General features: G+C 41.2%; 1 protein-coding gene across 5 annotated transcripts in view; it reads left to right on the top strand.

Moving 5' to 3' along the window:
• Positions 1-24705, top strand: part of CHST9 (carbohydrate sulfotransferase 9) — a 95105-nt gene that overhangs the window by 58240 nt on the left and 12160 nt on the right. For 4 of the 5 annotated variants that reach the window (XM_075023184.1, XM_075023183.1, XM_075023185.1 and 1 more), the window contains one exon: positions 16855-16892. In XM_075023184.1, the coding sequence (XP_074879285.1) occupies positions 16855-16892 (38 nt within the window). Of the gene's footprint in view, positions 1-16854; positions 16893-18089; positions 18128-24705 lie in introns of those variants that run through there. The other variant, XM_075023187.1, reaches the window with a different exon arrangement.

Raw genomic sequence — 24705 nt, 5'->3', positions numbered from 1 at the left:
AAGCTTGGAAGTGGCTATGAAAGCTATTTGGAGTTGGACTTTGTCACTAGGGGGCATTTAGTCACACAAAATTAGCTGTGTTTCAGCTGGGTTTTTTTTGTAAAAGCTTCATTTTTAAAATATCTTCTAAAAATATCTGGGGTTTTTTTATTTATTATTGATTCAAGAGTATGCATGTATAGCCATAAATATCTGCAAACACAGAAGAGTTTTAGGGCAATGATCTGCAGTGAAACATTTCCTCTGGGACAGGGGATAAAGGGGGAAGGCTAAGGAGAGGCTACAGTGTACAGGATTTAGCACAAAAACCACTCAGGCTAAAAATACACCAAAAGGCAGCTCAATTAGTATTAATTTAATTAATAAAACCTGAAGTGGAACAAATTATCATATTTAGCAATGGGGAGGGGGGGTCATAATCACAAACACAGATATGTTTCTTGAGTATCAAAATCTGTCTGCTATAATTTTACAAATGCAAAAGCTCCTGATGTTAAAAACAAACAAAAACAGAGCCCTCATTTACACATACCAATCATGAAGCACCTAAGATACCAAGTGGAGTGCACTTTCATAAAAGGCTTTAAAATACTTGACACTTCATTGCATACCATCTAGATTCATTATGCTCTGGTGGTTTGTTTTGCCGGACCCTGCTGTACCCTAGTGATCTTCTGATGGGATGCTTAAGGTTCGCTGGCAGCCTGGCCACACACGGGCATATTGGCAGCTCCTGGTACACCTGTAAAGCTGTCTTTGTGTTGAGAAATAATGCCTTTTACCTGCTGGCTGGATGGCTGTGAGAATTTGCCATGGGACCTCTTTTCTCCATACCCCTCTGATGGATAAACAATCACAGTGGGCTGGAGAGTGAACCATGGGGGGTGTCCCAAGTGGGTGGGTTTTGCTGTATATTTTTTTTTCTGGCTGTTACTGCCTATCACAAGAGAGTAAAGAAGGCACTCGGGGACTGTGTCTGCCAGGCCAGCTCAATGCTGAGGCATGCAGAATGCAAGTATTAGTTTACACATACTTTCAACAGGCATGGCATGCAGTTGTAGTGTGTCTGTCAGCGTTCTCCTCAGCTTCTGACCAAAGGTTGCCATAGAAGGCCTCAGTCCAGTGTTACTTGGGATTTTTTAGCTGTCTGGGCAGTCTGACAGGTTAGTTATCAAATTAATCAGCCGTAGTGGGAGGGTGGAGCCAGGCATGAATATTCCAGGTGTGAACCTGAATGAGTCTGGGAATGAGAAGGGATGGTAACTGCCAGACAGACCACTGGTGACAAGAATACCACTGAGAAGAAGAACAAGCAGCAGTGACAAGAACCTAACATATGCTGGAAGCATATGGTTTTGGTTTTTTTAAACTGAATTGCCTCAGATTAAGCCTTTGTTGGAAGCTTATTGAAGCTTGGAAATTTAAACAGCTTTGAAAACACAGGTTCAGGTAGCTACATATCTAGGTGGGCATTTGTATTTCCCTGTATGTCTTGCCTCACACGGAGGGAATGCTACTAGGGTGCATTTTGGAAGACCTGCAGGTGGGATTGTAACAACTTGCCATGATTTCCTGTATCTTTTCTGTTTTAGAACTGTTGCTAATGATTAATGGACATGTATATATACCCACAGCTACAGTATTGCCTTTGCATTCATGGACTTGAGGCCAGGTCTGGCTCTCTGAGTGTCCCCTGCATGGCTTTTGTCCCTCCACAAATGGACATGGCAATATTTTCTATTCTGTAGGTCAGAGGGAAGCAGCATTAAAGTCCAGAGGTTACTGCATATGTGTACCCTCCAACAAGAACCAAGAGAATAGACTTCCTGTTGATAGCTAAGGAATTTAAAACAAGTCTTGTGGGCAGAACGGAGAATTTAAAATGCAAGTCAAACATAACTGTGCATTATAGTAGCATCACTGAGGCTGGATGGCAGGTCAAGAGTATTGAGACAAACTTTTTCTGGGTCACCTTTCATGGTGCTGGCTATCCGCTACAGCTTATAGGAACTTTGTCCTTTATGGTGCAGTCTTATCTGTGCAGGCATCAAGGTCTCCCCTTCTGTAGTATGTGCCAGGTGCTCAGATGGCCTGTATAAGTGTTTCACTGCACAGATCATATTGCAGGACAAAGATTTACAAGCTGAAATTCTATTTTCTCTGTCTGTCATGATGAACTTCACTGCAGTGCGGCTCCCACCACATTTCCTAGAATGCCAAGGTTGGACACCTGAATTCACAGTCCCACTGAGTGTTGTTAAGGGAAATGTAAAATTAGGTTTTATGAAAACAGGATAAAATTACGCAAGAAATAAGTATCTGCACATTTCATAATGGCATTCCCTTGTGTTGCTTACAACCTAGAGGGGAATAACACTTCTTACTCTTGTAATCAAAAAGAAATAGATTAAAAATCAGTTATGATCAGAGTGGTTTTGACCAGTTTAATTATAAGGCTGGGATTTTTAAAAATTGGAAAGTGAAGTTTTCTCTCTGTTTTTGCTGCTTAGGCGTTTTAAGTGAGGCAGGTAGAGGGCAGTAGGTGCTAACGTTCAGGGTATCTTCTCCATTGTACCGGTGCTGGGCAAATCGCTTGACTGGTCTTCAGCCCTGATTGTAGGTAACCTGATTTTACATCGAAATAGACTGGCAGCACTCACTCAATCTGTTAACGCAACTCAGCAGTGGGAATTGTAACATCTTCGACTGCTAAAAGTGGGCCTTCTGGTAGGACTTTAGAATCAGCAATGAAAATAGTGCAGGCATTGACTTGGGGGTTCTCCATGCAGGTGAACTTTAAAGCTGACAGCTGATTTTGCCTGACACAACTGAGATATTTAGTGTCTTGTGCAGATTTTGGGTTTCACTTATAAAATAAATGAAGTGATAAGCATTATTTGTCATGAAAACGAATCTCTGGAAGAACAGATTCATTTCCTCTAGAAGGAAAAGAAACATAGGAGAACTACTATATGAACAAAGTTTAATTAATATATAATTGTATTTAATCGATGCAGTATAATTAGAAACAGTGCTTAAGAGTTCATTTTAATGGCTGTTGGGCTATTTGTAGTCTCTAAATTAATATCTGCTTTATAAGCAAAAATCCAACACAGATCAGTTCTCGAAAAGACTCGTTTGTTTTCCTCTAGTGATTTTTGTGCAGTTCCAAGGAGCAAAAACAGAAAACCAGCAAACTGACAAGTGGTAAAAACTCCTGTAATACCTCCTAAACACTTGGCATTTCCAGCCTGTGGCACGGAAGAACGGTCTGGTGTTAGCATGTGGCTTAGGGTACTGCAGATCAATCCCTTGCTCTCAGTACACTTTATAGGTAACTTTGGAAGTCACAGAGGTCATTGTATTTGTTTATTTTTTGCTGCACACAGAGCCTGATACTTTTAATATTCAGTAAGTCTGTTCTTCCTTTTCCTTGGAAATTTATCTAAGCACTGGTCAGTCTCCTGTGGTTGGAAGCGTGTGTATCAGCTCAACAGGAAAGGTCAGCAGCACCCCGTATGACACCCTGGCAGGTAGCGCATCCCCCCCGAGCAGGAGGACATCACTGTGCCCCTTAGCAAAGGAGGGAAACACGCCCTCCCATGTTTAAGGTGTCCTGCATGTGCTCTAATGACAAAACTTAGGTTCAAAAAAGAGCATTGCTCTGACACCTCCCTCTAGCGTGGTCCCTGAAAGCGCAACAAGCAAAGGGGAAACGTTTCATTTGTGGCACCTGGAGGAGCTTAGATATAAACAGGCTGCTTCACTGCTCAGCACTGCCAGGGTTTAGGGGTCCTTAGCATGACTGGAAGGCAGCTTTTAAGTGTGCAAAGAATCTGAATGGCAGAAACCAGTATAGTAAACACTGTGTGCCTGGGGGTCAAGAACTGAGAATGATTCCGCTGGTTGTCTGATGCACACACACACACACACACACCCCCCATTGAGAGCAGTGCAAGATAAAGAACACAGCTTTACTCTTCCCTTGTCTGCCTGCCACCAGTGGGCCATGTCAGTAAGCTGGTGGATGTACTTATTGAGGGTGTCCAGACTCTGAAGTATTTTCAGCTGGGGCCTTTATTTTAGCGTCTTTGTTGTTGCACATAACAGCAGCAATGCTGGATGAGGCCAGAGCTGTCTCGCTCAATATCCTAGCAGCAAAGTGAAACCTCCTCACGTGACTTTCCCAAACTCCAGCAGTTTGTGTTTCAGGGACTTCCTGCGCCAGAGGTGGTTTCTGTTTGCTTATCAACCCCCAAAGGATTTCCCGTGTCTCAGCTTGTTCGGTTGTCCCCTGAATCCATGTGAAGTTTTAGCAGCCGTAACATCCCCTGGCAAAGAGTTCCCGAGTTTCCTTTCCCAGTTGCATGGAGAGCTGCTTCCTCATGTTTGTTTTGAACCTGCCATCTGCCTGCTTCATCTGATGCCCCTGGCCTTGTGTTAGAAGAGGCAGCAGTCAGTTCTGATTCACCCCTTCCATGTCACTTATGATTTTATAGATCTCTATCATCTCCTCTGGATCATTGCTTTGCCAGGTTTCATAGCTGTTGCTCCTTGTAAGCCGGTCTATACTTTCAGTCCACCACCTTACCCTCTTTTGTTCTTCTCCAGTTCTGTACAGAAGTGGAAGGATCACAATTGCGTGTAATATTTAAGATGCAAGTGTCTGTATATACAGAATCACAGTGGTTTCTTTTTGTTTTTCCTCTAGTTTTCAGTTTGCTTTCTCTAACTTGTGAGCACAGAGACTATGTTTACACAGAAGTTTTATCACTCCAAAATCTCATTCCTGAGTAGCAATGTGCTCAGAATTCAGTTCAGAGTCCACCACTTTTGAGTTTAAATTGAAAGTTTTCCTCTGAAAGTTTCCTAGCATCACTTTGCATAAATTGCACTTTGCAACTTACTCTTGTAAAAAGTTCTTTAGCTTCCATCATTTCTACCCCAGATAACTTAATATCATCAGCAAACATTATCATTTCTCTGGTTGGTCCCTTTCTCGGGGGAGAGATTTTAAGAATATGTTGAAAAGCATGGGTGTCCTCAACATTAGGCAGCAGGACTCCACTGGTGACTTCTTTCCATGGTGAGAACTGACTGTTCTCTCTCTTATTTTTCTAATGCTCTGTTTCCCGTCTTTTAAGCATTTGCTTTTCTAAATCTGTGCAAAGGTGTTCCCTCTAATTCTGTGCCTGTTAAGTTTCCTTAAGAAATCTTGCAAGTTGTTATCAAATACCTTTTAGAAAGCCAAATAGACAATGTATCTGAGTATAAAAAAAAAAAGTCCCACACAGTGCAAGCCCTGAAAGAAAGTAGGAGGCAGTCGAGAGACTTATTATTGTTGCTCATCTGAACTATTCAGTCACTTGTGACAAATCTTGGTATTCTGCTGCTGATGGTTCAGTAGCAGCTGGGCAGAGGAGGGCTCTGAGGATGTGGATTTACAGCAGGTTTATGCTGATCCATGCGTGAGCATCCCCAGAAGGGGACTTCTCCTTGCCCCCACTGTTGTTTCCAGCCACGCGTCTCCATCTGCACAACTAATGTGGCTGAGATGGTTGAAAATCAGCCTATTAAGTAAGACAAGAATTTTTAGCTGAATCGGGACTGTGATGTGTCTTGACCCCATGATGCAGCTGCGCTAGTGCTGGCACAAGGGAGGAAGAAGAGCAGCAGCATCACTACAGCAGCAGCAAGAGTTGGGCTGTCTGTTTTTGCCAGGTATTGAACAGTTTAAGCCAATCATGAAACAAAACCCTAAGGAAAGTTGTGTGTCTGTAGCTTGTCTAAAGTGGTATTTTTAGCTAAGATTATTTGGGTGTTGAGTATGAGTAGGTGGTTGCATGATGCCATTTGTTTTCCAGCAAAGAAATAGTCATCCACGTTGCATTAATAGAATTGGTGTATTCTTTTCTCAGAAATGAGAATTAAAAATTGAGGGATTTCTTTTTGACTTTCTGTCTGTGTGGCTTTCTTCTGTGATCAATAAGCCTAGCTCCCCCTATTCCAGTGGGTTTCTTACTATGTTTAACTTAAGTTTGGTGCTATACCATAGCAACTGATGGTGTTTCCATTTTTTGCTGTGATCCTGGGAGCTAGTTATCTGTAATCCAAGGGACAAGAAGAAGTATTGTTGAAAGTAAGGACATTACTGATATGTTTGTATGAACAGAAGAAATCTGAAACTCTGAGCTGTTTGCAGCTCTGCTGTTCCAGAGTCTCTGGCTGTACATCTAATTAACCATTCAAAAACGCTGGCCACTCCTTTCACTCCCTGCCAACAATATCAAGATGTAAAATTAATTTTTCTGAAGATATTCTTCTCATATAGTTGCAATAATTGGACCTAGCCTTTATATTGTAAACAATCCAAAGTATACAAATCACTTTAATTATAGCAATAGGTCAATATGTTAGTGATGCCCAAAAGTTCTTGGGGGTTGGATGCTCTATTATCACATTTTCTTTTTTAGATCCCTCAGAAGGCAGGAAATTCAGTCCTGTCAAATTGGTTTTTTACTCTTCACTAATTATTTAAGTAATAGCAATTGGTGTGGCTTTAGTCCAAAATAATTTCTAATCTGAAGAGAATTTTTCCACATTTCCTTTGTGTTTCTTTTCACATTCTTTAATTAGATTTCATATAATGAGTTGTGTCTATTATAAATACTAATAATAAGCTAAAGAGAAATATGCCGTTTCCCCTTAATCCGTGGAAATATGTGAAGACCTTACCCCTGTGGTTAGCAAGAAGCCAATAACAAGTTTTGTTGACAATCAGATACAGTATTGATTGTGTTCTGTCAGAAGAAAAATGTCTCATCCTGAGTGCTCAATTCAGTAGAAATTAGTAATTTACATGTACATAAAAGCACCGTATTATGACTATGTCACTTAGTACTTGCTGAAGGTAACTTGGTCAGTAATTCACATGCTGATTCACGTCAGGCACACAGGATTAATTTTTAATGCCTGGAAAAGAATACAGTTCACTGCAGAAGAATAAACAGGGTGGTTTTTTTCAGTAATTAAAAAATATTTCAAATCACTTGGTGCTAAGGACTCTCTCAGAATTCCTTTTTCACCTTTGCAGAAGACACATTAATCTCACCCTCAGTGTGGGGTATCATGATCACTACCAGTATTAGTACACACCCATGGTTTGCAAACTGGGACTGGGTAGACTTGTCTCTTAAATCAGTCTGCCAGTCATGAACATGGCTGCAATTTCAGCTCTAAATTCTACTTCCCCTTGCTGCTCTTGGCATGGCACATCCTACAGGAAGATTACTTAGCTTGTTGTCTGAAGGCTGCTATGTAAATAGTAGTTGTGTGCTATATGGTCACGTTCTTCTTGTAGGTCTCCATAAAACTGCACCTGCAGATTTTAGGGATGCAAATACCTAGGTACCAGCTTTTGGTATGTACGTATGGTGCTTTGCAAGCAGCAGCAGTATATTTTGTGGGCAGAAAATGCTTGTGTGTACAAAACCTGCAGGTGTGGCTTTAAAGCCCGTTTGACAGTTTACTCTCTGTGCATGAAAAAGGTGCGCTTTACCTGAGCCTGCTTAGACTCTGCCCGAGTGATCAAATTGATACACTGCATCATTTATGCTTCGGCGTTGGGGTACTTTGCAAATTCTGGGTACTGCATACCACCTCACTGCTGTTATTTTCAGTCTCTGTTTAATTAAAAGGAAACATTTAACCATGTTTTCAGTGATGTATGTGAGTTCAATTCTCACAATGATTTCTCCAACTGAACTTGCTTCATCACCCCTGCCGCTTTCCACTTTTGAGCACTGCCAATATCCAAGTTGGCATAGCAAGGATGGCATATAGAGGGAGGCACGACGGGCATTTCTAAAGTAAGCAAAAGGCTCCTGCCAAAGCAGAGTACGGTGCTGTTTGTGAAGCTTGGAGCATCAGGGTGCTGCACCTGCAGCAAAGGAGACAGTTGCAATTAGCCACAGTATGTGCAATATACACTCAGTTGTTATTCAGCTGGCTGAAGTTAGTGGTAGGGCAGATTAAAAGCTTGAGCTGCAGGTTTGGCTTTAAAGACATTAAGCATACAAGAATATTTTTTTTTTGCAAAAGCTTAAATGTGTTCTCATATAGTTGTGGTGAATCCTTTACAGACTGGCCTTCAGAGTTAGTTTTGGGTTTTTGGGGAAGTGGTCTCACAAGATCTTGAGTAAATAACTACTATCAGTTCTCTCTTACGTGAATTTTCTTTTACTTCTACCCATAAATTATTGTATCCTTTTTTTTTCCTAGTCAACTACCTTGTCAGTATGGAGAATACAGTTTGAGTTTTCTGATGTTCAAGGAACACTTTCAGAGAACATGACTAAAAAGTTTTTGTATGTCTCTTGAACTTCTCTTGTTGAGGGTTGGTTGTGCATCATTATAGGCTCTTGTAAGGAGTTCCTTAAAATATCACCAATTTAGTACTGTTTTGGAAAAAAAACCAAAAAAAACCAAACCAAACCAAACAGTACTACACCTGTGTATGCAGAAAGTCAGGTGTAGATGTTTAATAGGGCTATAAAGTATGTTTACCCGAGAACCTTGTTTCTTTATAACAGTAAAAACCGAGTGTCCATAATCTTTTCTTAGAATGGAGAAACAGTGGGAAGAAGAGGTTTTACAGTGCTCTTGACATCAAAAATTGACTCAAATTGCAATAAGCAAATAAGTAGCCTTACCTGATAATATAACCTCCTTTGGTAACATTTCAGTAACATAATCAACAATGACAAACATAAAAACTGTGTATTCTCTAATAATTCACATTCATATATCGGAAATTTAGATTAAATACTTTTGTCAAACTATCCAAATCCATTTGAGAACTGAATCTGTAGCAGTGGTTGAGCTTCCTACCCTTCTTCTCTCTCCCCAATTTCTTTTGAGTAGCACAAACCTGAACCCTTGTGCATCTTGGATTCATATTATATTCTCAGTCATGGATGACCTTTTACAAATGACTTCCAATAACTACAGCTGAATTCAAGCACAAGAGTTGGTCGCGAAAGGTCATACTCTAGTTACACAAAATGTAGATAAATTTGTACTCCCTACAGCAACTGATTGCTGTAGGTTTTTGTTTTATATCTGACCAATCTTAATTCAGAGCCATGCATTAGGAAAGGTTATGTCCTAGCGTTGTTTCTCTTTGCCTTTCTCCTTCTAGTTTTCCTTCACTATAGAATTAACCTGTTTAGAGAATTTTTTGAGTTTTCCAGGTGTTAAAGTTCTGTTTCAAAGGGATCGTATTTTACCTTTTCCTTTTCCCTTCTGTTCTTTACTAGTGGATTAATTGCAGATTCTCCTGCATGTAATCTTCCTTGTAAACGTGAGTAGTGTCTTTCTGTAAGTGTCACATTCTCATTGGGGATTATTTTACTTCCAAATGGAGTAATTCCAGAGAAGTTATTTGAGGCCAGTGTACTAAGAGCATGCCTTAGAGTGGCACATTTAGACCTTAAACAAAGAAACATGGCAGATTCAAACACGTACAGTTTATTTATGTAGGCATAACTCGGAATGAGTAGTAAATTGAAAGAATATTTGCACTCATCACCACTGGTCACTTCCTGGCCTTATGTTGTGTAGACAATTCATCTCCTTTTTATTTCTGAAATACAGAAACTGTAGACTAAGGCTTCCCATGGAGACTTTGCTGTGGGACTCTACTTTGTAATTAGTGCCAAGAAGCTGGATTTTTCCACCCCTGTTTGGGCTTGCTGCATACTTGTCTTGCACACACCACTGCTTCTGATTCACACCAGAGAAGCTTTGTAGCTCAGCTGTTTGTGGTGCAGTTCTCCTAGCAGGTGAGTCAAAATAAGCTTCTGTGGGCATAACCCTGTCGGAGCTTGTGTACTGCTTCCCATTGATTACTGGTGCCTTCATATGCCATTTCCAGGGTTTTCTAATTAAGATTATATGGGGATAGCGTGCTTCAGAGCTGGATATCAACTCATCTTCACTATAAGCGAAAAACGAACAGCTGACCTTCTTTAGGATATGCCACATTGGATGGTCATGACTCCATGTGGCTTTGCCTCAACATGGTTAATCTGACTGCAAATTTCAACTGCAGTCACATTCCTTGTCTGGGTGGGGGCAACCATATGTTCTTAATACGGACAGAAACCAAGCAGGAACCAAAATCAAAGCCAAACTACTGCAATGTTTTGGCCCTACTGTGAGTGTGATGCAAAGCTTCAGCTGCCTAAGACCATAACAGGGTGTATTAAAGAGATAGCTGAATGTCCACGGCTTTATTTCTGTGTGGGGTCTGAGTATGTAGATTCAAGGTCCAGTTGCTCTCCTTGGTCTTTTCCATCACGACAGCTCTTACTGTGCTGTTCTTAGAGTAAATGCCAGATAGTTTTCCTTCAGCAGAAAAAAATCAGGGTTAACCATCCCTCATTTAACACATATTAAGGACCTTGATACAGGAAACTGCAGTGGACCAGCTGATGGGTGGAAACATCTTCTTTTGTGTCAAAGCCCAGAAACCTATTTTGTGGAAGATAACGGCATAAGCAATTGAGCTTGACACTGGAGCGTAGTCAAAAAGGCATTTTAACAGATTATGTGACCTATCTTCTAGATGATCATAATATAAAGCACCATAAAGCACAATACATAACTAGCAACATGAAAGTGGAGGCTGGTGGTCTATGTGATTTCAAATGAAAAAGCAATGGCCCTTGCAGTGTGAGAACTGAGGCAGTTTCTACCTGAGGATTTGGATCACATTGTGATAGAGTTTGAGGAAATGCATCTGCTAAGCCATAATTAACTGATCTTTGCCTGCCTAATTGCAGATGAGTAGGAATCCACGATTTGCTCCATTCAGTTCCTTAAGAAAGCAGGAATCTGAAAAAGTCGTGAAGTAGTTGGATAAAAGGAAAAAGCATTTAAAGCAGTTGCATAGTGAGCTGTAAAGCAAAATTGAAACAAACTATTCTTGTTGTTAGATACAGGATGAATGCCAAATAGGCATTGAAAATATACACGATGTTCAGCTGGAAACCATCCAAACCATATCAATATTGTGTTGATGTTAAAACCAAATATGCTGTCTGGCATGTTTCCATTATCTCAAATCTTACATCCTTAAAGGAAAACGGTGACAAATTTTTGCTTTCCCTTTTCCCAGATATATAAAGCACAACCTTCTAGAAGAAAACTGGCAAACAAGCCTGCCTACTAACTCTGTTAGTGGGTATCCTGGCAATTCTGTCTCATTTGAAAATACTTATCAATGCTGATGAGGCAGAGGACAGGTAAAACTTCAAATTTTTAATTAATTTATATTTTAACATCTCCTTGCCATGAGTACAGTTACACAATGTTAGTCAATGCAGGATTTGGTCCAGGAATGGATTTGAGTTACACCCCCACCTCCTTTTTACGCACAACAGAATTAATGAATGAGGGCCCTCAGTCCTATTAAGACTAATGTTTCTTTGTCAGTCCAATTTTTTTTTTTTTCCTTTGGGGTCTCTTCATGTTACGACTTTGTTAGGTGGAAACCGAATGGTGCATGGTAATCAACACAAGAGATTGGGCTACTCTGAGCTTTCATAAATGTTTAGTTTCCCAGGGTCCTTTGAACCTCCCAGGGAACAGTTCTGCATCGCTATTAGAGACTGACAATTAAAGGTCTGTTTTCATATCAAGAGTAATCACAAAAAATTAGCTAGGGAGACCTTGGAATGCTGTGAGATTTTCAGTGTTTTGAGATGGCCAACTTTCCTTCATTTGCTTCAATCAGTATCAACATGGTTTTCTTTTTATGTTTCCTACTGCCAGGGCAACTTACGAGTTGGCGTTGTGACAACTGAGAAGGATTATGCAATACCGTGAAGATGTGATTACTACATTGTAGGCCACTGTAATCATATTCAGTTGCATAATTATGACAGAGGTGCAAAAGTAAGCTAAACTAGATTTTGAAGGCAATGCTATAAATGAGCAGTTTCAGTTTTCCGAATTCCTTCTTAGAAGAAGGAGGAAATGCTGTGCGTATCTGCAGGAGCTGTGTTGCTTACAGATCTCGGAGATTCTGTGGATAATTTATAGGAAATGTATGTTCTGTCCTAAATATTTTAATCTTTGTGTGCCAAGTTACAGGCTTTCACAGAAGGTAATCTGCTAGTGTCACACCTTCTCCGTTGTAAGTCTGAAAAACAAATCTGAGTGTTTCTTCCTCAGGCTCTGGTGCCATGGGAAATTGCTGCAGAAGTTTGTCATGAACGAGTGCTTTGGTTTCCTTTCATTTCTCAGAATGTGCTCTGGTAGATTAGGAAGCCAGTAATGAAAGTGGGGTGGATCATACCAAATGGGTTGCATATGAGTTTATTTAGGTCTATAAAAATAAAGTAAAATCCACAGCTGTTAGTGTTTCTGTCACGAACTGGAAAAAACAAAAGTAAACTGGTATTAGAATATTGAATTCCCTTTTCAAAACTGGTTTCTTATTAGTGCCATTCCCACATGCAGTTAACTGAATATGGCCGTTTCAGAGCAAGGCTGAGGGTCCCCTTCACCTCCTGGGATTCTCCCCAATTTTCTCAGTCTGCTTGGAAACCCTCAGATACTTGGGAACAGGGAGACAGACCCAGAATTTCTGTTTGTCCCCTGCCTTGCTGTCATGCCACAAATAGTAGTAGGATTATCTGAAAGACTTAAGGAAACAAACTTTTTTCCAAAGCCTTCATTTTATTGGTGTTGATGATGGTTGCTTAAAGTATAAATTGGGATTTGATTTTTGGGAGGAAAAAAAAAGAAAAAAAGAAATCCTTTGTTGCTAGGACTTGTAGCAGTCACGTCACAAAAATTGGCAGATCTGTGTATTTAAGGGATTTTACACTAATTAAATGCAGTAGTAGTGTTTTGCCTTTTGAAATGAAATCTTTTTTTTCTTCTGCTACATACTTAGGGAACAAACGTGCTGTCAAAATCCTTAATGTATCCAACTATTTGAACATAAGAAACAGCATCAAGCTGTTATTTGTTCTGTTGGAGTGTACTCATATTTCAAAACTGAATCTTTTGTACCTGGTGATCTTAATTATATTTGAGCTGGAAATAGTTTAACATTAAAAGGAATTACAGCAGATTAATCTGTAAACCTGCACAAATATCACATTCCTTTGTACGGAGGTAAGCAGGGCATAGTGTGCATAATTACGTGTTGTTCTCTGTGTAGGTTGTGTGTGTAAGGCTGAGGAGTCAGTGTTGCAGTTCCTCGTGACAGCATCAATTATGGCACGCTCTCGTGTCTTGCAATGGTCAGTTACATTAGAAAACATACATTGTTCCTCTCAGTAAGGTAATCTTCCTTATAATAAGAACAAGCAAGCCAAAAAAAAAATAAAAAATTAAAACCCCAACTTGCCCTGGAAACAGGAATTGGTATACTAATTAGAGTATGAAAATACAGAGAAATCTTTTCAAGAATGTTTGCTGTAATTTTTTTTTTCTAAAGTGATATAGCTTGAGGTCAACCCAAGAAGGCCATTTATCTCTACCTTCCAACCATCCATTACACTTTTTGCAACTGGAGAGACAAAAGAAAATCACCAAAAATTAATTGGGGAGGTCTGTTTCTCCAGTCCTGATGCAAAACCATCCTTGGAATCCAGTTGCACCAGTTTAGCCTCAGTTAGAGCAGCAGGAGGGCAGAGCCTCAGCAAGTAAGAATTGTAGTTTGTATTGGTAAATACGTCTTTTGACCCAAAGTATCAGTGAAGTGCAGTTGTCTATGATTAAGGCCTTTTGATTTGCTTGTTTTCAAGGCTGGTCAGATGGCACTATTGAGCCCATTTAGGAACAGTTTGCCAGATGACAGGTAAAAAAAAAGAAGTTTCAGGACAAATATAGAAGAGCAAGCCATCCGCGTGCAGTCTGAGTTGCAGAAGATGTGTCTCTTGGACTACACTGGCTACCTGCTGGGTAGCTTCCATATAAATTTCCAGATGGCAGTAAATTTCCCAGTTAGTTTGATGTTCATGCATCCATTCATCTTGCATAAGCTGCTACCTCATTGCAGTGGCTCTGGAAAAAACTGTCATAAATTTTGAATTTAGCATGTGTAGCTCTACCAGTAATGAAACTTCTGGCAAGTCTCAAGAATTACCTGCATTTCGTGAGACGAACGCAGGTGTTGCTGGTGGGACTGGCTGACATGTTCTGACAGTTCTGGTTTTATCAGTGTCCCATTGCCTCATGTCCTTTGAATTTGGAGCACTCTCTCTAGTGGAGCCTCTTGAATCCCTCTAGTGAATGCTGATGGTCACCACAAGTGATCACAAGGCACCTAAACAGAAACATCCTTCTCGAAATTGAGGGTGCCATGAATAAAACAGAGATTAGTGCTAGTCATTGTAAGAGAATTCTGGGGAATTTTTTCTTTTTTTTTTTTTTTTTAAAGCAGGACAAAATTCTGGCTACTTTCAGTGACAAAGCCTTCTACTGCCTTACTGTTAACCATCAGCTGGAAACTGAACCCCCTTTCAGTGCTGTAGGTGTTTTTCATGTTTTTTCACTGCTTTTTGTAGCTTTTCTCCTAAAACAAAAGTACAGCACACACCAGGACTTTGCAGGCTTCCCCATATAATGGTGCCAATGTATTTCCACCCTAATTTGCAGCATTTCTGTTATTGCAGACCTTGGTCCCTTCTAAGCACAACTGCTGACTCTGCCAAATTCACGTAGTTGTGCTGTGATGAGGACAAAGATCATCTAGGGAATAAATGGAGAATACAGTATTCAATTTGCTGGTGACCTTGAATTTGATCTCCTATCCTTAACAGCCTAGTGAATCTCTGTCCTGTTTAACCCATGTCATCATTACTGGTATATCATACAGGCTACTTCTGAAACTGCCTTTTCCTTGATACTGTAGTATTTAAATTGCCAAAAGAAAGAACTAAGAGTGAGCAACGAAAGAACTACCATAAATTCTTCTTCACCTCTTCCTTAGCATTGTCAGGAATGGCCACAAAGGTCTTTCCCAGTCTTTCTGTTCATTTTCATATTTGTCTGAGGTAGAAACCACAAGTTTGATTGATAATGCAATTTGCATCTTGAGGCATCACTGGAAATACAATGGCATGAAAGGCTACTCTGGCGGAGCGCACTTTTCCCCCAGGGCTGACTTTAGAAACTCATTGATGTCACTTCCTTCCTCAGTCAGCAAGTGAATTTTCACTAATTCTCAAGACCAGCTGTCCATGCTGTCAACAGAAAGTTATTAAAATTCCTTTAAAGTGAATCAAAATAGCCTAAAAACAAATGTACTGGGAAACAGGAAAGCATCAGTATTCAAAGTCCACAAACCTTTGAGCAAAACAGTGTTGATCTAACCAGAGATTTCAAACACTCTGCTTTCCTAGCAACTTGTATATCATTAGAGAATGCTAAAAACACATACTCCTTTAATCTTCTATTACCAACAATCTATTTGGTTAAAATATTAGTTACAAGAATAAATTCTATTCTCCCAAAGATGAACTCAGTGAACAAGGGAATACATTTTGAGAAGTCTCCCCTAAATGATAGTTGGGGCGGGGAGGTATAGCCAAAAAAGCATAATTTTTATATTTAGCAAATAAAAACACAACACAAGCATGCAGGAAATAATTACCATAAGAGACAATCTTATAATACAGCCTAAAGTGATTATCTTTATCTGAATTATCTATAATGCTTTCATTGAGGAGTATTCTCAGGGACAAATAGGGAAGATTATTTTCCTTTAGTTAATAGAGCCTTTATACTGTATTTTAACACTCAAAATATTTTCATCTCCTTTTAAAAATTCTCTCTTGTGCCACACATATCAGCATGAAAAAATACTGTTGAAATGGAGTATCATTTCCAGTGCTGGAGGTGGGAGCCATCCATGCTAGGCAGGCTCCCTTAGAGTTAATAGTGATACTGACAGGTCGCAAACAGTGTCCTATCACTATTACTTAAAAAAAACCTCTGGGTACATGTAGCCTAGCTGGATAGGTAAGTGTGAAATTCCTGACTTTCCCCAATACGTGTGGATGGTCTCCAGTAGCAAAGGGATGGTAATTGATACCAGCTGCCCTTTTGACAACTAGCGCATGGGAACAGTGAATGAGGCAAAATTACTGTCCCTTTTGATCTAAAAGGAAAGAATAGGTTTGAGGTGTCATTACTGCTGGGATCCCAGATGGCTGTAGAAAAGCAATATTCTGTCTAGGCTTTGATCATGTCTTCAGGAGCACACTGAAGGACATTGCAGAAGGCAGCCAGAATAAGGAAGCAAGACCATAATTCAACTTGCCACTTTGTGGATATTATCAGGATAGAGTTTCTCCCTTGAGCCAGCTGGTGCCTAATCTCAGTCTTGACACAGGCATGTAATTTTATTTTAGGGTAATGGCAGAAGCTGCCTTTCTCCTCCAATGGTCAAATCATGAGCTGGATGCTACCAGTCTCTCGGGCGTGTACACATGGCAGCGCTACGTATCACAACATTAAAATGCCTCATAGCACATATTTGAAATTTGTTGTCTTCACTTTGAATATTGTAATTTCTTGTGGGGTTCCAGGTTAGCAAGATTGGCTACCTATCTCAATCTTCTTTTTATCAAATCTGGATTAAGAGAGTCTTGTGTTTCTTTTACTTTAGGTGGATTTCCATTTTGAAGTTTCAAGTCATTTGTACCTGTTAAATTCTGTTTCTTAATTATAAGGTTTGATTACTTTTTTTTGAATTAACAGGTTTTTGTTCTGTATGTACATGATCATATTCATTAAAATATGTACAAACTAATTATTTCCTTTCTCTTTCAGAGTCTGGAGAAAAATTGCAACAACAGATTATTAATCAGGTATTTTGACACTTTCATACTTTTTGTTACTGAATTTTTCATGTAGAAGAATTGTAGCAATTAAAGGGGAGAACTTCACGGGACAGGCTAATATTAACTATATACATGTGCTAAGGACCACATATCAGACAACTGTCTGGCTCTGCAGATGTGTTGAACTCACAAGACTAGCCATCATTTTGATTTAAACCTAAGATTTGCCATTTAAGCAATTTAGTTCATCTGCTTCTCAATGTGTTGATGGTGAGGACAAAGCCTAGAGGTAATTTGTTCATTGGTATCAAATTTTGTAGCATAGAATTATTTTAGGGTTTTTTAAATAGTAGTATTTCTCCTGTTTGCTAGTATTCCTTTGAAACAACAGAAAGCCATCGAGACAAAATAAGTGCACAGGACATGTAAGCAGTGGCTTTCCATGTTGTTTAGGTTTTCATTTCTGCCATGAATTTTCACTGAGGCTTCACTAAACCGTGACATTGCTTGTGCAGGCGTTTGGTATCTTGTCTTTATTACTGTATCAGCTAGGTGCAATTATTTAGGAAAAAAACCCTTTATATATTGCCATTTAGCATTTCAGCATCAGGAAAAGGAGATAGGAACTGTACTGAAAATAATTTTCCCCTAACCAGAAAGAGAGGAGGAAACCCAGAGTTTGCTTTCCTGAATTACATGCTCTTCCGGATTGAAAGGACCTGATTTGTACAGGAGCATCGTGCTGCTTCTCATTCTTGGCTTCTTGTCCTCTTACTGAATGCCGTTATCCAGATGACATATAAATGGGTATCTGGTTTGATCGTGAGATTTATTCTGAAAAGTCACTTAAAAAGCACTCATTAAAATATTTGTATTCCACCAGTTACCCTCCCTTAAGTAGTCTTCCTTCCAAGCTATAAATTGAGACATTGGCATCATTACATCACTGTTATCTGTGAATTGATAATCTAGATGGAGCACTAACCTGTCAGGTGACTGACCACCTAAGGCAGCCTGGTTTGGGTTGAACAGCATGGATGGCACGGATGTCATTGTGTCACTTCCAGTGGCCTGAGCTGGCGCTGCTCCTGACCAAGTAAGCCCTTGCACATCTGGAAGCTTATGGGAAGCCTGGTCCTGTGACAGCAAATAATATCCAGAGTTGTTACAACCTTCCTGTTATCTTGAGAAATTGATAGGTGAATATACTTCGCCAAGAATATGTCATTACATAAGCAAAAGAAAATCTTCACTTTTTCTAAGTAAGTGTAGAAATATTTTGAAACTTAATGGAAGTTCTGTGCTTTGACTGAGAGTTTATATCCTAAACCAAGTCTAATTAACTCTTATCAACTAAACTGCGTTTTAAAATTAGCCTGAAATGTCTCGCAAAACCACTTTTGGGAGTCCTTATTGACCAGAAGAGGGGGCAGTTGTATTTTTAAAACACAACTTGAGGCTGCATTGTCAGGGCTGTGAATGGCTGATTGGAGACCTAATTCTGCACATTCTCTGTGTGACAAAATCAGCTCTGTGGATGACATTGCCCTTTTCTGAGGAAAAGTGTATTGCGATAAAAAGGACATTTGTCACAGTTGCAAAAGGTGGATTAGGTGCCGTATTTCCTGTATCCAGTCTTGGTCTTTTCCTGCATGCCACTGCTTTCCCCTCCTCAAATTACTCACCTGTTCTGTCTCTCTGCAGTTAACTTAAGAACATCTAATTTTGCAGGAAAATTGCATTGTCTTGATATGTGGAGAGTGTATCTAAATAAAGCTGTAAAAAGTTGCTTTGGGGACAAATGGTAGACATTCAGTTTCAGATGGATACTAGTGAAGCTGATGATGCCCCATTCCATACAAACTTCCTTTGGACTTCCAAGAAATGGGAGAATGTTTCAAATTAGAAATCAATTTAATTTTCAAGTCTATAATTTAGGCCACAATAGCAGAGGCACTGCATATTTGATTTGTAGTAATATTACTTCAATAAAAAGATTTGAAGTGGGGTTGATCCTTATGGAGTATCTCCCATAGAAGGATTCTGTTTATTTTCAATACTGAACTTGAAATTTTATATGCAGGATAAGATACTTGTCTGGCTGAAGATCCTGTAGTCCCGTTCAAGTCAGTGCAACAACACTGAGTTAAACTGGCTGCCAGAAATCTAAGTGAGGGAGAAGTGGCTATGCAGAAGATGAATGATGTTACAACTTGACAGGAGCAGGAGTGCAAAGGAGCAAATAGCAGGAAATGTCTTGTTGAGAGGTGACTGAAACAGAGAGAGGATGGGGAAATGATAAAGCTGATCTCCTGCTAGGTAAACCCCTCACTATTTGTGGGTATCTGGGACCTCTCACATCGTGAAGACCACGGTTGTTTCTGTGGGATTCTTAGCTCTTTCTAAAGCCTAAGCAAAGTTTGGCAAAATATGACATAGATAAAACACGAAGGTATTATCTACTTCCAGAAACCTTTGACTACAGTTATCATCTTCACTGGCTCTTGTTCCCTTTGATCACAAGGCATTTGCTGGTTTTCTTAAAGCAGCTTTTTTGTCATTTATGTGTATAGGTATGCATGTTCATTTAACAGCAGTGGCCATCTACCACTCTGCTTGAGCAGAGACATTCAGAAATGTGAACTGCTTTTCAATACCTGTTTTTAACCACCTTTGCAACTTCAGGGTAAATCCTGGCACCGATGTACAGCCTGATTAGGTGTAGCATGTTAACTACTGCTAAGGGAAATGCAAGGAAACAAGAACAAACCTTGTGCTTCTAACTGTGTAACAGTCTTGGCTAAAAAACACATTACAGACTGCCAATCAAAATGTGTCTGAAGGCGATCCTTTATGTTTCATCCTTACCACTCAGATTTGTCTCTTGTTGTGGTCTTAATGTATACTCCTACATGTGGTTTTGCCCAGTACCTCTCAGACGCTCTGAAGGACTAACGAGATTATGCGTACTTGCGTTTAGAAGCTGAAGTTGTTTGCACAGTCAGACTTTTGGGTTAAACTCCCAGCTGTGTTTGAGCTCAGACTTGTGCCTGTCCCTTCTGCAGTGAAGCTGCAGGTTGGGTCAGGAGGCTGGTGAGAGTGCTCCACAATAGCTGTCCCGCTGTTCTGTCCCTGAGGGGCTCTTTCCTCAAGGCAGACTGTCCTGCAGTGGCATATCCATCTCTTAGTCTTTTAACATCTCTGTCAGGGAGCATTTCCCTTTCAGCACATGGGGTTGGGGAAACAGGAACACAGAAAGGACTGTTATGAAGCAATATACTTGCTAGAGCTAGGCTTGGACCAGGGATAACTGCAGCTCTGATGTACTGTCAGTATGTATACACTTTCTGCCAAAGTAAAGAGGTGAAAGAAAACTCAAAGCTCTATTAAATGACAGTGTAAGTTTGTTGCAAAGACGGTGTTGGGGAATGGCTTGTGACCTGAAGGATGCTTCAGGTACACACATGGTGTAATAAACCTATATTAATATGAGCAAAAACTTCACAGTTCAGTCCAAACTCCTTAGTTTTCCTTGTGCACTGCTGTAGTTTACTTTAGTACTCTCCCCTTCATCCTCTCACATGACCTAGCTAGGAAAAGTTCAGTCCATGTATGCCAGCTTCCAAGTGCTGCTACTTTGAGGTTATCTAATAGGTATGTCCCTTGCTCCTGTTATCCCGGGTTGGGGTCATATTCCTCAGTCTTACTTACTTTGTTCCCCCCAAAAAAGTTTGAAAATCTTCAAGAGAGCTAATGCATTTAGCCCACTAAACAAACAACTATTATTTCACTTGTATGTGCTTCATAGAATCACATAATGGTTGAGGTTGGAAGGCACCTCTGGAGTTCGCCTAGTCTAATCCGCTTACTCAAAGCAGGGTCAGCTAGACAGGTTGCCCAGGATCATGTCCAGCTGGATTTTGAGTACCTCCAAGAACAGAGACTCCACAGCCTCTAGTCAACCTGTGCCAGTGCTTGATACTCACACAGTAGAAGTGTTTTCTTACATTTAGATGGAATTCCTTGTGTTTCAGTTAGTGCCCACTGCTTCTCATCCTGTCACTGGACATCACTGAGAGGAGTCTGGCTCCATCTTCTTTACTCCCCCACCTCCCCCCATCACGTATTTATATACATTGATAAGATCCCCCTGAGCGTTCTCTTCTCCAGGCTGAACAGTCCCAGCTCTTTCAGCCACTGCTTGTATGTCATATGCTCCTATCCCTTAAATATCTTTGTGGCCCTTCACTGGACTCACTCCAGTGTATCTATGTCCATGTCCATTTATACACTGGACTCATTCCAGTATGCCTGTAGCCCCTGTACTGGGAAGCCCAGAACAGGACACAGCACTCCCAGTGTGTCTCATCAGGGCTGAGCAAAGGTGAAGGATCACCTCTCCTCATCTGCTGGAAATGCTCTGCCTAATGTAGCCCAGGAGGCTGCTGGCCTTTTTTGCCATGAGGGCACATTGCTGGCTCACAGTCAGCTTGTTCTCCGGGACCTGCAGGTCCTTTCCTACAAAGCTGCTTTCCAGCTGTCCAGCCCCCAGCCTGTACTGGTGCCTGGGGTTGTTCTTCCCCAGGCGCAGGACTTTGCGTTCTCCTTTGTCAAATTTCATGAAGTTCCAGTTTACCTATTTCTCAAGTCTGTTGAGGTCCCTCTGAATGGCAGCATAACCCTCTGTATCAGCTGCTCCTCCCAGTTTTGTATTGTCTGCAAACTTGGTGAGGGTACCCTCTGCCCCATCATCCAGGTCAGCAATGAAGATGTGATAGTTTTGGACCCACCATCGACCCTGGGGCACTAGTGTTTGGCCTCCAGCTGGATTTTGTGCACAACCGTTTAAGCTCAAGCAGTCCAACTCACTGAACGCTTATTTAGCCTGTACTTCATGAGGACCTTGTGGGAGACAGTGCCAAAAGCCTTACTGAATTTGAGATAAACAACATCCAGCACTCTCCCCTCACCCACTGAACCAGTCATCTCATTGTACAGGGCTATCAGACTGGTCAGGCATGATTTCCCCTTCATAAATCTATGCAGCACGAAGTCCAGCTGGAGTCCAGTCACCAGTGGAGTACCCCAGGGGTCACAGCTGAATAAAATAACTGTTTAACTTCTTCATTGCATACCAGGATGATGGGACAGATTGTACCCTTAGCAAGTTGTCAGAGGATACAAAACTGGGAGGAGTAGTTGAGACACCAGATGGGTGTGCCACCATTCAGAGGGACCTCAACAAGGAGAAATGGACAAACAGGAACCTCATGAAGTTCAGCAAAGTGAAATGCACCTGGGGAGGAATAATCCCCTGCTCTGTCATGCTCCCAGGAACTGAGGTGAAGCTGACCAGCCTGTAGTTTCCTTGATGCTCCTACTAGCCCTCCCTGAAGATAGGAGTGACATTTGCTTTCTTCCAGTCCTCAGGAAGCTTCCCCCATCACCACGACCTTTCAAAGTTAATCAAGAATAGGCTCACAGTGAGATCCTCCGGCTCCCTTCAGCACTCATGGGTGCATCCCATCAGGTCCTATGGACTTGTTTATGTCCAGTTTCTTTAAATATTCCCTAATCTGATCCTCCTCCACCAGGGGAAGTCTTTCTTGCTCCAGACTTCCCCATAGGTCTCAGGGGCATGAGACTACTGAAGACCAAGGCAACAAAGGCATCAAACATCTCAGCCTTTTCCACGACATCTATCACCAGGTCCCTACCCCATTCAATAGTGGTCCTACATTTTCCCTACTCTTCCTTTTGCTATGGATAGACCTGTGGAAGCCTTTTTTGTTGCCTTTCACATCCCTCCCAGGTGGGTTTTGGCTTTCCTAACCCCATTCCTGCGTGATCAGACCGTGTCTCTATATTCCCCCAAGTCACCTGTCCCAGCTGCCACCTCTGGTATTCTTCCTTCTTATGTTTTGGGGTTTTTTTTTCAGAAGCTCCTTTTTCACACATGCAGACCCCTGCTACCTTTGCTTGATTTCCTCCTCATGGGGATGAACCATTCTTGAGTTTGGAGGAGGTGGTCCTTGAACTTCACCCAGATGTCCTGGACCCCTCTCCTCTCCAGGGCTGTATGCCATGAGTTTACTCTAAGCAGGTCCCTGAACACCCTAAAGTCTGCTCTCCTGAAGCCCTGGGTTATGATCCTGCAAAAAGCCTTTATCCCTTTTTTCAGGATCCCAAACTCCACCTTCTCATGGCAACTGCCGTCAACCTGACCTTCACATCTCCAACCAGTCCTTCCATGTTTGTAAGTGTGAAGTCTGGCAGCCAACCTCTCGTTGTTGGCCTTTGATCACTTTCGTTAGGAATTTGTCATCGATGCACTCCCCAAACCTGGATTGCTTGTGTCCTGCTCTGCTGCTCCTCCAGCAGATATTGGGGTGGTTAAATTCCCCTGTGAAGACCAGAGTCTGCGAATGTGAGGCTTCTTTCAGATGTCTGCAGAAGGCCTCATCTGCTACTTCGTCCTAGTCAGGGGCTCTGTCACAGACACCCACCACAGTGTTAGCCATGTTGGCCTGCCCTCTAGTCATGACCTACAAGCTCTCCACTGACTCTCATCTGTCCATAGCCAGAGCTCCATGTATCCCCACTGCTCTCTGACTGAAAGGGTGACTCCCAGCCTTGCTGTCCCAGCCTGCCCTTCCTGAAGAGCCTGTATCCATCCATGGCAGCTCTTCAGCCCTGTGAGCTGTCCCACCACGTCTCTGTGATCCCAGAGAGACTGCACGAAGACCTCTAATTCCTCCTCTGCTCCCTGTCCAGCATGCAGTAGTGTACAGACACTGTGGAGAGGCACCCAGCTATGCTGGTTTACCAGAGAAGGTATGAGAGCTTCCCCCATCACGCTGTCCTGCAGGTACTTACGTGTTTACAGGCATATGCTTGAGGTGGGCACCTCTGAGCCCTGGCTGGTTGAGTATGAGATCCCTCCTGCTCCCTCTGCACATTTTGTTTACCAGTAAGCAGAAGCTGCATTTTTTAAAAATTAATTTTCCATTCAATATGTGATATCTGATCAGATAGGAAAACCAGACAGGAAAAATTGTTCAGGTTTGCTCTACACATAACATTTTCTTTCTTCCAGGCTGATAAGGGCTGCTCCTGATACCATCCTCTGCCCCCTTCAAGTTCAGATAACATAGCAGTCCTTCACTGATTAAATAATATATAGTACCAAGATGGTGAATTTCAGAAAAATGCAGGAGGAAGTATTATTCAAATAAGAACAGCAGACACTTTTATTTGATAACCTTTTCAGTATCCTTTTGTAGGAAAGCATTTCTCAGGCTGTATAGACAGGAACACACATGCAGTGTATGAAGATAAAAATATCTTCAATTTTATGAAGAATGATTCTTCTTGTGACAAAAAACAAGCATTAGAGTATGCAACAGACTAAGATGACTGGATGTTCAACAGAAGTATTGAAAGAAATGGTGTGAGATTTGAGCAACAAAAGGCAGTATGGGCTGGGAAGTTGGGTTGCAATCCTGATTCTCAGATTTCTGCGTGTCCCTTCTTGCTCTGTAAAATGGAAAGGGTTTTCTACCAGTGTTAATCAGAAATTAGGAATCACAATATTCACATGGAGTAGGCAATTATTATCCTTCCTTGTTTTGCAGACATGGAAAAATGAAGTGTGAAGGTCAAGGGACTTGCTCAAAGTTACAAAACCAAACACTATGGTTCTGGCCAGTGCACCCACCTTTAACCACAGTGCCGTTCTTGCTCATTATTCCTCTGCTTCCTCTAGCTAGTGTTTGGATGGCACACTGATCATCTGTGGCACTGCTTGCAGATTAGTGCATACCGAGTGGATAGCTCTACA

Source organism: Buteo buteo, chromosome 3 (assembly GCF_964188355.1).
Source record: "Buteo buteo chromosome 3, bButBut1.hap1.1, whole genome shotgun sequence".
Taxonomy (NCBI): Eukaryota; Metazoa; Chordata; class Aves; order Accipitriformes; family Accipitridae; genus Buteo; species Buteo buteo.
The sequence above is the reverse complement of the archived record's forward strand: the minus strand, read 5'-3'. Positions and strand labels throughout refer to the sequence as shown.